The sequence below is a fragment of the Lytechinus pictus genome, chromosome 2, assembly GCF_037042905.1.
Source record: "Lytechinus pictus isolate F3 Inbred chromosome 2, Lp3.0, whole genome shotgun sequence".
Taxonomy (NCBI): Eukaryota; Metazoa; Echinodermata; class Echinoidea; order Temnopleuroida; family Toxopneustidae; genus Lytechinus; species Lytechinus pictus.
In genome coordinates, this window is record NC_087246.1 from 61,577,526 (window position 1) to 61,594,079 (window position 16,554).

A 16,554-nucleotide genomic window follows, 5' to 3' on the forward strand; every position below is an offset into this window, starting at 1 on the left:
GATCCAGGCAAGTCCATTCCTATCCAATCACTTATCAAGGGTAATAAGTCGATCCAGGCAATTCCATTCCTTTCCAATCACTGTCATCATGGATAATCACCTGATCAAGGCAAGTCCATTCCTATCCAATCACTCATCAAGAGTAATCAGTCGATCCAGGCAAGTCCATTCCTATCCAATCACTCATCAAGGGTAATCAGTCGATCCAGGCAAGTCCATTCCTATCCAATCACTCATCAAGGGTAATCAACTGATCCAGGCAAGTCCATTCCTATCCAATCACTTATCAAGGGTAATCAGTCGATCCAGGCAATTCTATTCCTTTCCAATCACTGTCATCATGGATAATCACCTGATCAAGGCAAGTCCATTCAAGAAGAGTCTTTCCATCACAGCTACCTCAGAGGTTTGAGTGGGACAGAAGATAAAAGCTTAGGGGAGATAGTTCCCTAATATCGATTATAGAATCGATACCGCATCTCTTCTATCGGCGTCCGTCTGTAGTATCTGTTGTAGTTGTAGTTGACCATCGTTGTGAACGGCGCCCTCTGTGGTCTAAAAGAAATATATCAAAATAATAAATCTTGATAAGTCAACCCTACTGGAATTTTTCAATGACTGTACACCTGTAATTGAGTGAAGCTTTACGATGGGATCATTTCAAGTACAGTTTGGAAGCATGTGTTGGAGATGGGACTTACGTCATTCAATGTCATGCAATTACTATCATCTTTCTATTATCTCCTAACTGCTTTAGGGGCTCGTTTTACCACCCTTAAAGTCAGAATACTCTCAACATGACTGATCTAAACTCTCTTATTTACATTAATCTTGACCAATCACAACTGTAGTTTGATGTGAATCTATTGTTACTCTTTGTAAGACGGGTTCTGGTTTTTTTTTTTTGTTACCTGAGCTGGTGTGACGGTGCCCTTACAGAGAAGTTGTGGAGTACATTCCTGAAGAATGAAATAAAATAAAACATAAAAATCTTGTTGTTACTTATGAGTTTTAATATCCAATAAGGAAAGGGGACGGGGTAAATAATTGAAGCTTTTTTGTTTCGCATTTACCTTATAATTCAAGACATGTATGCTGTTGTGTGTACAACACACCATTGCTATTCCACTGTATGGTACTCTCGGTCAATAGATGCTATGCGGAGCCGGATCTTGCTTGCTGTCCTGTAGATGTGCAGTACCAGTGCATTTCTCCATTAATTTTGTACACTTACAAACTGTGCAAGATTTTTGTCAGGTAAGTGGATTCCCAAATCTCAGCTTTTTGATTGGCTGTTTAGTGGGACTAATTGTGAAATACCAATCAGCGGGATGGAACAGCAACGTTCTGATTAGTAGAGGTAAGGTAATATCGCCAACTATCTCAGACCAGTTGATTCTCATTCGATCAGGGGATTTCACCAATATTGTCAGAGCAGACAATCGGTGCATCACCTTTCGTGAAACCGTGCTAGGATATTGGTGATGAGGACATTATGACTGTGTGTTTCAAGCTAAATTCATTTCATTCAAAGCTTGTCTGAAGCTGGGGTGACCATGACTATTTGGTTGGCATTTATAAAGCAAGCAATTTTTCAAGGTTTCAATGCAGTGAGTAAATAATTATAAATTAATCTTTGTAAAGATTTTTTTTTTTTTTTTCCAAACACTAATTCTATAAATCTATATATAAAAAAGCAAACATACAGAGATTGTTTGAACCTATTCCATGCTTGAGAAGTGGTTTTGCCCCCCCCCCCCCCATGTCTGATCTGGGATCAACCCTTACAATTATAGACCATTTCTTTTACACATCATGTAATCATGTATTTCAAGTAACACTATTTCATATTAAATCAGAAAATCTATTCAAACTTTAACAAATAATACTTAGATTTACCACGTTGTAGACATTATGATTCACACATATAATGTGGGCACAAACAACATCCTTGAAAGAAACCTTTTCAATCATCTCTCTCTCTGATTTTTTCCTATTCTGTCTTTTTGGCAGTCTCTTACACTTTAAAACAGCTATATACAGCAGTTTATTTCCAATTCGTCCACTCACCACATGGTCTACTTTTATTTAGGCTTATGCAATTCCATCTAATAACTATTTGGTCCAATAGCCATTTAGTCCACATTCCATTTGGTCTAATTAAACTTAAGTGTTTATTGTGCAAAATGAATAAAAAGAAAATGGATATTAGACCAACTGGTTATTAGACGAAATGGTAATAGACGAAATGGTGATTAGACAAAGTGATGATTGGACCAAATGGTTGTTAGATGGAATGTTGATGGACAGAATGGCATTAGACTAAATTAAGATACACTAGATGGTGAGTGGACGAATTGGCAATTTACCTATACAGCACCTATGAATGTCAAGCTTCTGACTCTATTATGGAGTTTGTTTCTCACACTATTACAATATTCCAGCATACACTCACTTTATGCGATTTTTATTTTACCCTGTCAATGCAATTTGATTTCAATATAATACACATTTTCCACAGACACAATCACTAGGTTTCTCAAGCTTGGGCTAAACAGACTGAATATATCATAAATTGAATTGAACTACACGACACACCTGAGTCGTTGTATTGGTGCCCTTGTATTGCAGCTGTTGTTGTTGTTGATCTCTCTGTCATACGCATTGTTGGGCAGTGGGTGTAGGGGGACCTCTTGTCTGTAGTAGAAAAGGAAAATAAACATGACAAACCCCCTAATTCAAAGCTGACCCCCCCCCTGTAATTTTCACAGCTTTCAAACATTGCGCTAGCATGTCAGGTTTAACAAGTAAAAAAATACAGTGAGGCAGCTTACAGATAAATACCAGTTGTGAAGATGATTTCAAAATGAAAATTCCCTTGAAATGTTATAAGAGATTGAGAACGTGGTGCAAAATCGGATGCAACTAGACTAGCGCTAGCTACAGTACGGGTAGATCGGAAGTTATTTGGTCACACATCACTGTACAAGTAGAATTTCGAGTTCTATGCACAAAATGAATAGCAAATTCATGCCATGTGCTGCATCCGGAAACTTTGGGTATTATCAATAGCGAGAATTGAATTAAATAACACTCACCTGTGTTGTTGGAATGGTGCCATTGTATTAGACCTGTTATTGGTCATTCTGTTGAGTACATTGTAAGACACTGGCTCTAGGGGGGCTCTATCTGGGACTTTCTCAACCTCTGGTCTGTTGAAGATAAATAATAAAATCTATGCAAGCCCAATAGTACATTGGAGAGTTCCATTAAAGCCCATCTAAAACTTTGGTATAAAAGGATCAGTAATGTGAAATATATCATCCAATATTTTAATAGTACAAAAGTGTAGTGTTCACTGAATTCTTTAAGCTTTTACATTTCAAAGTTGTCATTTTTCAGCCGTGGCATCTAGGCCCCTTTCTTTTCGGTAATGTTTTCGTTATTATTTAAAATAGCCCTTAAAAACATATACTTTACAAATTTGGTGATAACATATCAGAAAGCTAGAGAAAAACATATCCTGAAATGTTTAGCACTTTCTATGTATTAAAAGGGGTTTTATATAAGCAAGACTAAAATACAAAACATTTTATTTTGAATTTTCTATCAGAGTCCTGTCTTATGACGAGTTGTGACTGATCCAATCAAATACATGGAAGTCAATCAATGTTATCATTTTACATACAGGAAACTCGCACCATCTCACATTGTAAACAAAAAGGAGCATGCTAAATTGTCAAGACAACGACACATGCATGAATACAGTATACATTATATTTAGAAATCATTTTGAACAGACATAATCTTGGGGTTACAGCATTCCATGGTTGTGTCTATTGTTACCTCGGATGTTGTCTTGGTGCCATTTTATTGAAGGTGTTGAGGACTTTGTTTTTCAGAGATTGCAATGGGCCTTTCTTTGGGGCTGTCTTTGGAGCTTCTTCTGGGACGGCCTCTTGGGGTTTCTCAGACAATTTCTCCGGGACTGTCTCTGAGATTTTTTCTGGTCTGAGAAAGCAAACATACAATGATCTTTTTAAAGAGACAATAATATGAATTATACTTTATTAATATCATTTAACATTCTAATTTCACAAGAAATTATAAAGAAAATTTCATGCAAAAGCTCAATTTATAATATCCTACAATTTTTTTTTTTAAATTATATGTCCTCCATATCATGTTTTCACAATGAGCAAAATTGTTATTTTGTAGCCCTTTTTGAAAAACAGCAAAAAAAAATTGCAAATTTTGTCTATTTAGTTTTCTCCATAGGCTAATAGTACATGGGATGATGGGGGATTTACCAAAACAAAAATAGGGTTTAAGAAGTGCATGATGATGATGAGGAATTAAACAGTTCACAGTTCAAATACATGTATAATTATGGCTGATCCTTTAATATCTGCAAACCAAATGAGGGAGCATTTCGTGAAACGAATAAGCAGTGCTTTCCACTGAAGCAGGTAAAAATACAAAACCACAACACAAACGCTTTCTTCATAGAAATTATTGCAGAAGCAACTGTCGCAGGGACTAATACGCACTTGCCACGATCCAAGAATCGGATTAATAATAATTAATAATCATTTGACTGACCTTCGAAGAATTTCATTTAGTTCTGGTCCATTGCGGCCATAGGTATCTTTCGAAACCAGAAATTCATTGCCAAGAAAGGTAAATTTAATCAACCTGAAATATATGAAATGAAAAAAAAAATCAAAATGAAATATTTAAAATGTTTCGAACCATTCAGGAAGTTAAAGCTAAAATTAAACTACAAAAGTATGATTGAAAAATAGAACAATCAAATAATCTCCATGAGAATAATTGTGTTGCCTTGTTACTTTATTCACTATCAAATGGACACATCACATCTGACTACAACCATGCCTGTACTTTAATACATTCTACAATATTTATCAAATCAACGTTTGATCAACCATTATGGAGATATAATCAAGATTTGATTTTCACAAAATGTTCAGATGATGTAACATTATACTTTTAATAGTAAACAGAAATGTGTATTTACATTTGTTGTGTTATTTGTTTCCCTTCTGTAATACCTGTTGTCGATGACGAACTTGAATTCTGCAGACTCGTTTATAAGATCTCTGTAGTTATCGTTGCTCACAATAACCCCTCCATTCCTGCAGGCTGCTTGTAGCATTATCCTGATAGGTACAAGTAAAGTAAATAAAATAATTAAAGCAAATATGAACCAATAGTCTTGTATGACTGCTTGATACTGGCCAGGTTTCTAACCCACAATGCAACATTCTGAGTAGTGCAGATTTTGATTAAATTTTCAGCGCCTTGCTTCTTTCTTTTTACTCTGTTTATATATCATTATTTCCAGCCTGAAATATGCCTTTTATAAACAAAGTACTTGTGTGCCTTAGGAGCATTCAAAACGTCTGGATGCAATCTTTACCTGTCGTCATAGGGCGTGGCCCTTTTTCCACCCCTCAGACCGGCTGGTGTAAACCTGAGGAGATCCCTGGACTTGAGTTCATCTATAAGGTGAGCATCCTTGATGGGGAATTTCTTGTACTCCTTCCAGTCCTGAGGGAGAAGGGCGTGAACTTTGGTGTGACCTCTTTGCATGAAGAACTGGATGCAGATTGAGATACCCTTACAGGAGAAGACCTTGCAGTTGCCATGGCTGCAGGGGAGAGAACGTGGAAGAAGGAAACATGCATGGAGAAGTTGAAACAATAATACCAGGGCCCTGTAACACCAAGGTTAGTGATCAATCGCTATTACATGAAATCGCCTATCAAGAAAACTGTTGCAACTGTATTTTGCTCAGTAGACTCCAATTATTAGTAAGAGCATGTTGATTTAATATTCAATGAAATAAGCACCAACTTTGATGTCTTGATTATTCACATATTTGTGCTTTTTATGAGATCCACTGAATAGCAATAATGCATCCTAGCAAGGAGCAACTGGTATTTGACAGCTGGCCAAGTACATTTTAATAGTAACATGTGAATGCATTCACAGTAGGAAAACCACAAATAACTTCATAAAACGTTCATTGATGTTCTATTCTAGTTACCTGGGCTATGCAATTTCTGCATCCTGCTATGTCAGGCATGCTTATGTTAGCTTGCTTTAAAATTTGCCTATCCTAATAGAAGAAATGAAAGTTAATTTGAGAAAACATTTCCATGAGGTAACTCTGAACTGGTCTATTAACCTTTGTTTTACAGACTCTCTAGTGAATTCAGTGTTTACAGTAACTACATTATTTTATCACAAAAAAGGAAATATTTCATACTTCATTGCTACGTTACTGGCATCAATGACGACTGGTCGGAGTACATCCGTTTCATCATCTATACTGAAATCAAGCGGATCGTTTTCAATTTTGTCCTCTCTCTTCCTCTTTTTACTAAGCTCTTCCTGCATGAGACGCATATTCTCCTCGATCTTCTGAAATTGTGGATTTGCCAAGTCGCAAATTAACCACAATGAGAAAAAAGAACAAAAGTTGTCAGTGGGTGTAAATTTTTTTTCAAAAATTCAATAATTTTAGCGTTGTAATTCTTCAACCTAAGATCCTATTACATTCAAGATTCAATTCACTTCCAAAGCAATGTTAACATTATGAAATTTGTATTGGTTACAAAATATTGAAGGTAATAACTCTGAAAGCACTGCTTATAGCGAGTGCACCATATACATAAAAGAGGAGATTACATAATACTAAAAAGGCTAGAAAGTAATTTCCATATAAGGCATAATACAGAAAAAAGGGGAAAAAGAAATCAAAACAACAGGAGAGGTAACAAAACATTACACATGAACAAAAAAAATAATGAAAAGGACAAACAGGGGCAACTTATAAACATTTGTCAATTTCCATCAAAATAATGCCTTAGCCTGATATCCCAGCTTCTATACCTTATTCCACATTTTTGCTACAAAAAGGAAACCTATAATTTTCCTTCCTTTTAGACACTCACTTATCACTATATCTCTAATTATTCATTCAATCAGCAATGTGGGTAAAAAAAAGAAATCAACTGAAAGCATGTTTTAATTTGATAAAAGATGAAATAACTTATTACCTGAATGAAGCATTTTGGAGACAAGATATAATTAAAAATGCATATTTTGTCTGTCTGATTGATTAACTCAACAGAAAATATGTCACAATGGCCAAGCCAGGGTTCAGCTAAATGACTAGGGACGATAATATTCATACACCCCTCCTCCGCAAATTTGTCAGTTCCCTATTGCACTTATGTAGTAGATTATGGGTCCATCATAATATCCGTATTCCCATTTCATCAAAACCAAGTGCAAGTCTGGTGTACACACATAGAGATATAGGCGCAAGTGTGTAAGTGTACGTGCCAGCCATGCATGATGCCCGGCCTGCACTGTATCCACTTTACATCACAATTACTTAGCCAGGATTACTTCATCAAGTTCAGGAATAACCTGAATTAAGACGTAAAAATAGGCAGACATAAATTGCTATAGCTTTAATTACACATCATACAAATGTAGGGCTATAGCATAGGTAATAATAATAATATTGACTGACTTTAATTTTCTGTAAACCCATATCGCCCTCGTATGAGACTACTTCGGGGAATATATATGGTATCTCCCTCATAGCCAGTCAATATAATATAGCCTAAATATAGACAAACCTGCACATGTCCTATGAGTTTCTTTTGCTCCTTTTTTGTTGCACTAAGATCAACCCGTATTCTTTCATACCTGTGGAGGATAATAAAAATAATATAAATTTCATAGTAAAAACAACACGACAGAAATATCCTTACAAGTGTGGAAATGTGTTAAAAGGAAAATCTAAAATGACCATTTGCTCATCCATCCTCATTCCCTCTCACTGCTCTCGGATATTTTTTCATGGATACCACTTAGGTTTCGTAAAAAAAAGTCTGAAAATCATCAAGAATGACCCCTGTCCTATATGAAAAAGGTGTTTCTATGGCCAAAAATATGTTGAAAGGGTCTGAATTCAGACTTTACTCTGAAAAGTGAGATCCCTGATTTGTTACAGTTCAATTCAATCAGCTCAGTCAAATTATTGAATTAAATGAAACTGAATTTAGCTGAAATCAATCTAATTATTGAACTCAGCTCAGATAGGTCCACTTAATTTCAATAAGTTAATGTGAATTTAATGAAATTGAATTTGATTTATTCAATTCAATTCAATGTGATGCAATTAATTTTATAAAACAATACACTGAAGTAAAATTCAATTAGACTGAATTAATTTCAGTGAATGTCTTTTCATATTAATCAAAGTTAAATGAAATTCCATTCAGTGCAGTTAAAGGGAGATTATTGTCTGTTTTAATGGGGAATTTAACACCTTTCTGATATAATATATCACCAAGAGTAGAACAAGATTTAGGGCCAGCAACTAGCATATGTTATGTGATGCCACTGGAAATTGACTTATGGTAAAGTCATTTTCCCTGACCGGACAGTTGCCCAAGGCTAAGCTGGCTTGAACAAAAAATTTATTGCACATAGTGCTTCACTTGATGCACACTAAAACACAGAGTTTGCTTTCCCCAAAAGATGCCTCTTCTACAGGTATTTCCAACTGATCTTCACAAAGTCTGGGGTCAGCAAATAATAATCCACTACCCATGTCGGCAAACCTGACTTTAAATTAATTTAATTCCATTCAATTTGATACATACTTTACAGGGATAGGTGTTTCTTGGAGTTGCTCTGGTGCCCCTGAAGACCCGGCAAGAGGAGTGCTAGCGAGTGGCACATCTGAAATTGAAATTGAAATCAAATGTTTAATGATGTGAATTCTATTGGAGTATCATCTGAAATTTGAATCTCACAGAAGTTTACTGACCATAAAAATCAGTAGAGAATATTTGAGCACCTGCTGTTGGTACGGTCGTACCTGGTAATCAAATTTTTTTTTTCTTCTTCTTCTTCTTTAAAAGTGCCTTTTGAACTCTGAGCTTATAAATTGATAACAGTAAAAGGTAAAATAAACAATTTCTTGATATTTCAGCCCATTCCATGCTTGATGCTTGAGAAATTGTTTTATAATTATTCCAAAGAGAAAGAAAAAAAAAAAGCAATCATTTTATTTTGGTCAGGAGAATGATAATGAAACTTGATTGCCTCTGCAATATATTTTGGATCCCAATGAGCTCTGTCTGAATGAATTTTAAGAATGGTCTGAACAGAAATGAGATATTCGGGTGTAAACCAAATGACAACTGATCGACTAGATGCAAAAGTGAAAAGGAACAAGATAAATTTCAGATCATCCATGCACATGGGTATATGAGGTTCATGTTAAAAACTCACCACATAATGAGGTATTGAGTCTCCTACGCTTACACTCGCGTTCTGACGGTGTACAAGGCAACTTGAGCTCTTTGCCTGGCTTTATGTCGGTAGAGTCTACCGTACCCAGCCCGGATATTGCACTTATATCTTTCTCCTGCTTAATACTTCTTTCGACGATTGTAACATCATCCTCCTCAGACAGAGATGTATCAGGAATGATGATGGGTAGTGACGATAGTCTGGGCTTCACGTCCAACGATTCATCAAGACATATTATCGATGGATCGGAAGTACTGCATGCATCTAGCACGACATATGATGAAGACAGGGAATCGCTCATCTCAGACATGTTGACCTGTGCATGAAGATGGCCAATTTGCAATAAAGAATGTTGAAAAAAAAGTCTGGTTTATGTAACTTATTCTTAATTTGATAATTATGTAAAGATTATTTTAGGCAGAAGCAGCTCAGCAAACACAAAATTTTTCAGAACTATCTAAATCTAGAGCTTTAAACATTCTATAGGTCTTTGTCCAAAATAAATGTTTCAGAATGTTTATAAAACATCCATTCAAAATTGGAACTTGGAAATTCCTCCAAAGCATACATGTAGGTTTAATATAAAGTGTTTTAAACGTCTACGGACGTTCCAAAATGGAACGTTCTATACCAGATGTTTTCTAAATGTTACGGGACATTCCAAAATGATAATAATTTACAAAGTTTTTCTGTAATGTTATCAGACTGCAGACTTTAAGTTCAATATCTTATTTATAGGGTCTACAGATCTCTAATTCTACATGTTTCAAATAAAAAAAATATAATATTAAAGATCTAAGTAAATTCAAGTAGAAAGAGTCAGTCTCTGATGCAATTTTTTTTATTTTTTATAAATCAAGCATAATGCCTAACTGTTGTGCATGTTCTGCCCTCACTTCACCATTGATCTTTTGAAAATGATCAAAACGTAGCACTTGACATTACTAGATCTATTTCAAACATATATATATGGAATACAAAATTTACAATCTAGATTTTATTCCCATTTAGATCTACATCTATGTTTAAAATAGATAGTAATGTCACTACATTTTCATCATTTTCAAAATACCAATGGTGAAGTGAAGGCAGAACATGCACAACAATTACTAGGCGTTATGCTTGATTAAAAAAAACATAACAAGTTGCATCAAATTTTCAGTATCATGCCTGTTTGATTTTTTTTCTCAATTTAGCCTTAGTCAGATCTAACGTTTATGGAATCTAGATCTACATGTAGGCTAGATCTATTCAAATGTTCTTTTGGTTTTGGAGAACTTTAATACCGTCCTTGGCTTTAAATTAACTCTTTTTTTTCTAAGTAGTCTATCTAACAAACTTATAAACAGCTTCTCTTCACTTCAATCAGTTCAGAATAAAAATTTCTGGACGTTCTTTGAATCTTGAAAGGTTTCCTCAAACAAATCTCAGTCAGCTCAGAACGTGGGTTTTTTTTTTTTTTTTTTTCTGTAGATCTAGATCATTAGATCTACTTAACGTTAGACTGTCCAATTTTTGATGGTTTAACTTTAAGTTCGCAGTGCGCTGCTTATCACTATATAGAGTAACTTAGAGGCACTGGTCCTAAAATTGGGATTGTCCCAGAAAACAAGGATATCCTCATAAACCAAGACAAATCATGTCTTGATAAATTGAGATTGTCCTTGTTTATGGCAATATATGGGGACAGGTTTTTTTTTACTTACCCCTGTGGGACATAGACAACAATTACGGGATTGAGAGTGGTAAAAATAGATTCAGTGACCTCAATTCCCCCCAGTTCATCATCTATTTTTCACGACTTGCCGTCTTCCAATAATCTTGACTTCTTGTATGTTTTTAGTAATGAAACCTGATAATGACTTTTACACAGACTAGAACCCTTAGGCCTAGCACACTTGATTGGTGTCGGCACCGGGATGGTCCCGTATTTTGCTCCTTTGTCCCGGCGTCCTGACAAACCCTTCCCGGGATGCCTATTTGTCCCGTATTTCAGAATATTGAAAAAAAATATAATTAATACTTAGAAATGTGAAGAATTTTCATCGAATAACCAACAGACGACCAAGCTGAGACAACAATAAAATCAAAGACTCTACTGTAAACTTTTGCAAGTTCTGCTGTGATTTTCTTGCTAATTGCTAGGGTTAGAGTCTAGATCTACCGTACCCATAATTGCAAACGAATAGATCTAACATTATATCTAGAATCTAACTAACCAGACTAGTTACATGCAGATCTACAGAATTTTTCACAAGTCTAAAACATTGTGTAGCCTTCTCTGACGCTAAGTGTGTTTTTTATGTCCCTGTTTCGGCGATGTTTGTAATTTTTTGGAGTGTTGTTGGGCACTTCCCACCCAAGGATTCATTACATGCCACCGCGCACAGAAAAATCAAGCCATAGAAGTCATGTGTTGTGGACACCAGAAGTGGGATCCCAGCACGCGCGACCCACTAGTTAGAAATCCACTGCCAAACGCGGTTCATGGTATACTAATACTAACCTCGCAATACGTGTGAGTGGGCACTTCCATATGCCAATGTATGCGCATTGTTGTTTTCTATTAGTGCACATTGGTCCCAATTAAGGTCACAACTTTTGTTTTTAAAAACAAAGGAATACATAATTGAAGAGGCGATTTGCGCGAACTTAAAAGTTTAAAACTACCATAACTTTCTTGTTACTGGGCCTATTGAAATTAATGAGGTATTAAATGAAAGGTCTTGATGAGCTCTAAATGATGCTATGATATGAAGCAAGCACTTCATATCATTTCTCATATTTACTTTTTTTGCAACATACGGTATGCATACCTACCATATTAGTTTGTTAAAATTAAAAATGTTAGATAATTCTTGATAAACCTTCTCTATATTTTTTTCTCAATTTTAGTGGAGGGGACATATGGAAGTCTTGCCGAAAACGGCAATCCTGTATTTTAGGGGTCTAAATTATTTTAGGTTGCTAACTTCAGGCAACAGCTCCACGACCGCTGTTAACGGTAGTTCTGTAGTGCGTACGTACGTGCCGGGTATGGCACGTATTTATGCCGTTATTATAGGACTACTATTATTTCTTCATTCTATAACCCCCCCCCCCCCCCCCGCCATGACAAGTAACGCTGGTTACCGTTGGTTTGATATATACCAGTGATACTCTTCATCCTTCACCCATAAGTGCTCAGAGTCAGATATACCCCCTATTATGCCCCAAATAATAAAACCCCCTAAAACCAAGGCGTGCTGCATGGCATTATACTTCTTCATTGCATACCCCCCCCCCCGGCCCGGCCATGACTAGTCCCGGGTCACGTGACACCCCGACGGCTTTAGGTATACCGTTATTCTATACCACCCCCCCTGGCCATGCTGGCCCCTGTAATATATCGCATGATATAGTGAGTGATTGTATTACCGACCGGCCTTGTATTACCGAACGCGCACATCGTACGCATCAGAAAATAAATTCATACGCTCAAAATTTTGCAACATCCTTCCAAAGAGAACTTGAATAGATATTGATGAAAAATTGTCAAAAACACATTTTCAAAGTCTTAATATTCTAACTATAATAAAATATGGTCAAAATAGCTCATAAGTGTTTTTGTTGTTTTGTCAACTTTTCTCATAGAAAACACACGTTCGGTAATACGATACCTTTTTAAGTGACCAAAATATTTCACGTGCGAAGAGGGGTCCGATTAGAAGCTAATATCGTAAAAAGGAAAAACGATTTTGGCAAAATTTTCACATATTTATATTTTGTAGGTAATTGTGTATTTATGTTAAAAGTTTGGTGAATTTTATGAGAATAACGTGTTTTATATGATTGAATTTATGAAAAGTGTTCGGTAATACGATCCACTACCATACCCCATTTAATTGGTAAATACAACTTTACATCTACTACATAGGCGTACAGTAGCTGTATACTATTACTAGTAGTCCTATAATAATGGCATTAACAGCCCGCCATACCCGGCACGTACGTATGCACTACTGAACTACCGTTAACAACGGCCGTGGAGCTGTTGCCTGAAGTTAGCAACCTAAAATAATTTAGACCCCTAAAATACAGGATTGCCCCGAAAACTGAGATAGTCGGCATTATCGTGGTTTATGTCACCAGTCCATTCACTGCCGTTTATTTCGTCAGCGGTGGTGACATCTTTCCACTCCCATTGACTTTGCAGTAGGGTGTCTGGAGAAAAAAATTATTTTTCTTATTTCAAGAAAATATCACATTTTCTTTGTGAATTTGAAGAGAAATGACCTTCAGACTGACAGAAATGTAACATTTTTGAAAAAAATCCAATTATTGGCTGCAAAAAAGAAGAATGAAATTAGGTCAATTTTCAGCATTTCTCTGCCATAGACTGTGTAGTTAAGAAATGGACACACACAAATCCAAATTTTTAGCTTCCGAGAGCCGTTATGAATTTATTATTAATGCCAAAAACTTGTCCATAAAGAGTCCAATAGGATTTTTTATGCTCTATCTGATGGTATGATTTTTATAATAAAGATTTGGAAACCAGATCACAATGAAAAATTGCGACAAAGTGAAAAAAATTGTGCAAAACAGAAATTTCACTTTCCCATAGAAAACGCATGGCAATCTCAACACACACAAAAATAAGGGTTTGCAATTTATCTCTAAATCCTTATTTAAAATGATCATATAAACTTGTCCTTACTGTCAAAAGAAGCCCCTGAATTTTCTCTTTCCATACATGCCAAACACAAGTTAATAATAAATTCAGATCACATTTTTCTAGTAGCCTGAACTTCCCCGAAAAAATGTGCCATATTTTGCCCTAAATCAGCCTGTTTTAACTTTTATGCTGACACTTACACAACGAGCGAGCACACACCGACACACACGAGAAGAGAGGTGACAAATTTCACGATAAGGCCAGATAGTCTCTGTAAACTGGGTCAATCCTATTTTATGACCTCTCGCCTCTCGCTCTATTGATATATCGAGAGGCACGACCTCGACTTGCCCCGGGGACCTCGACACGACGTCTTTAGACGTGTTCGGGCTGCCGCAGTAAGACCTCGACCGACCATAGCATAGCTACCCGGCCCGGGCCAGCGGGGCAGGGGTGACTGAGCGAAGCTGATGCTCTGCCGCGGCTGTGAATCAAGTGAAGTCGCGTCGCGTCGACGACTATCAAATCATGACACCAAGAATTCAAAACACTCTTCATCCCATAATTATTAATGTTGAAACCTTCCTAGAAAACAGACAAATATAAGCACATACTTACATCAGGACTTTGCTGCTGATGAGGCATTCAAGTTAATATATTAATATAAACACAAAGTTTGATTGATCAAAAGCAACAACACCAACAGTAAACACGTGATCATGGATTTTAAATCAACCGCGAGATTGACGTCACCAAACTAAGCCTGCGCTGCGCTGTGCATGCATGCATATCATGCAAGAGCCACTTTCACAGTGCACTGCACTTACCGAAAAATAAATACATGGAAAAAGAGCTGTCAAAATTACGTTTCTTATAAGATGAAGATTTGTTTCAATTAGCTTTGCTAGCCTACTTTTAATGGGCTTTTGATAAAATGGATAAATTGGGACAGTCAGGCGCGGATCCATGGGGATGCGAATTAAGGCCCCCCTCCCAATTAAAGTGACTAGGAGATCGAGAGAGAAGGGGCCAAAGGAAGGGAAACAGGGGGAAAGAGGAGAAAGGTAGAAGAGAAAATAAGAAGGGGAAAAGATAGGAGAATATAAAGAAAGGAAAACGAGTGGGGAAATTATAATCGCAAAAAATATGAAGAGGGAAAAGAAGGGAAAACGGCAGCAGAAGGGCGCATATGGCCTGGGTCAATGTTTTTTTTCTTTTGAAGGACATCATATCAAAATGTTGAACAATTAGGGTATCAAAATTCAGACGATGCATGCAGCTATAAGATCTCAAGCCAATTAAGTTCTTGAAGACAAATATGAGACACGCAAAAGAGAAAAAAAAATAGAAGGAAAAAAATCAAAGAAAACGGTATAGTGGAATAAAAAATGAAAACAAATTTTGAAAAGCAAAAGAAAAAAATGTAGATGGGAAAAAAGGATCAACAAACCTTAATGCAATATATCCAAATACTAATTTTTGCTCATGATTAATAAAGTATCACATCGTTAGTTCGCCTCTAGCTGCAACAAAACTTTCCAAAGCCATACATGCCTCACAGATATGCTTTCCTTCTTCATACAAGATCTGCATGTCCATCTCAAACCACTCATTTTCACCATTCACCGATTTCATCACACATGACATGGGCCCCTGTTTCATAAAACTTTTAATAACAAATGTTTAATTACAGACAACAAAACAAATGAAATCATTCAATTTGATTGGCTGATGATAAATTTGTTATAAAATATGGTACTTTTTTTTTAACAATTTCATGAAACACATACGTCTCCTTTAGAGTCTGTGGCTGGTTTCATAAAATTTTTTTTTTTACAGAAAAACTGGAATCATTCAATGTGATTGGCTGATGATAAACTTGTTTATAGAATTCTTTTATAACAAGTCTTCTTGAAACAGGGTCCAAACCTCTCCTAGAGTGGCAAGACATTTGCCACTGCCACAAATCCTACTCTTAACATATGGAACGTCATGAAGGTTGTTCTCACTGATTTGAAACTTTTATGTAGATAAACATATTTTTAAATAAAACTACTGAATATATCATACTCAGGGGTGATGCCCGGGTATTTTGATGGGGGAGGGGTAAGGACGACACCTTTTTTTTTCAATGAATAACGGGGGAAATATACGAAACATGGACCTCTCTTTGTGTCTTCCTTCTTATTTTTCTTACTTTTTCATATTTCCCCCTTTTTGTACTTGAAAAATTATGAGGGTCAGTTTTCTCCCTGTGCCTGCCATAGCACCATAATGAATGGATACTTCTGTGACAGGACTCTGTATTAGCACTTGTTATTATATTAAGGAAGATCTGGGCCCGGGGGGGGGGGGCTACTTAATAAATGTATAATACATATGTGCCGCGGTTGACCCCATTTTCAGCCTAAATTCCCGCTCCAGAGCATCACCAATAAACCCATAGAAATTCCTATTTGTCCGTTCCAGAGACCCTCGAATTTGTGGTTTCTTGTTCCAGTACGCACCCGTCGTGAATTTCTCAGCTGGTCGGG

The 16,554-nt window shown here is 36.3% G+C and overlaps 1 protein-coding gene across 2 annotated transcripts; it reads right to left on the reverse strand.

Moving 5' to 3' along the window:
* Positions 1-366: 366 nt before the first annotated feature.
* Positions 367-14,750, reverse strand: LOC129253850 (probable ribonuclease ZC3H12C). Of its 2 annotated transcripts, none has more exons than XM_054892279.2 (13): positions 14,639-14,750; positions 9,343-9,679; positions 8,709-8,787; positions 7,677-7,746; positions 6,293-6,447; positions 5,441-5,671; positions 5,073-5,180; positions 4,603-4,695; positions 3,847-4,011; positions 3,099-3,212; positions 2,599-2,697; positions 912-959; positions 367-555 (listed from the first exon to the last, which is right to left on the reverse strand). In XM_054892279.2, exons 1-13 carry the CDS (start codon positions 14,663-14,665, stop codon positions 450-452), a joined length of 1,632 nt encoding a protein of 543 aa, XP_054748254.2. In that variant the 5' UTR covers positions 14,666-14,750; the 3' UTR covers positions 367-449. The 2 variants fall into 2 exon arrangements, with proteins under 2 accessions (XP_054748254.2, XP_063951389.1); XM_064095319.1 differs by lacking the exon at positions 14,639-14,750 and adding an exon at positions 14,221-14,239.
* Positions 14,751-16,554: the final 1,804 nt, after the last annotated feature.

Coding starts and splice junctions, on each gene's coding strand:
- LOC129253850 (XM_054892279.2), bottom strand. CDS start 14,665: ATGCCTCATCAGCAGCAAAGTCCTGAT. Junction 6,448..7,676: donor AACTCATAGGACATGTGCAG/GTTTGTCTATAT, acceptor CCACAATTTCAG/AAGATCGAGGAGAATATGCG. Junction 5,672..6,292: donor GCCAGTAACGTAGCAATGAA/GTATGAAATATT, acceptor TCTCCCCTGCAG/CCATGGCAACTGCAAGGTCT.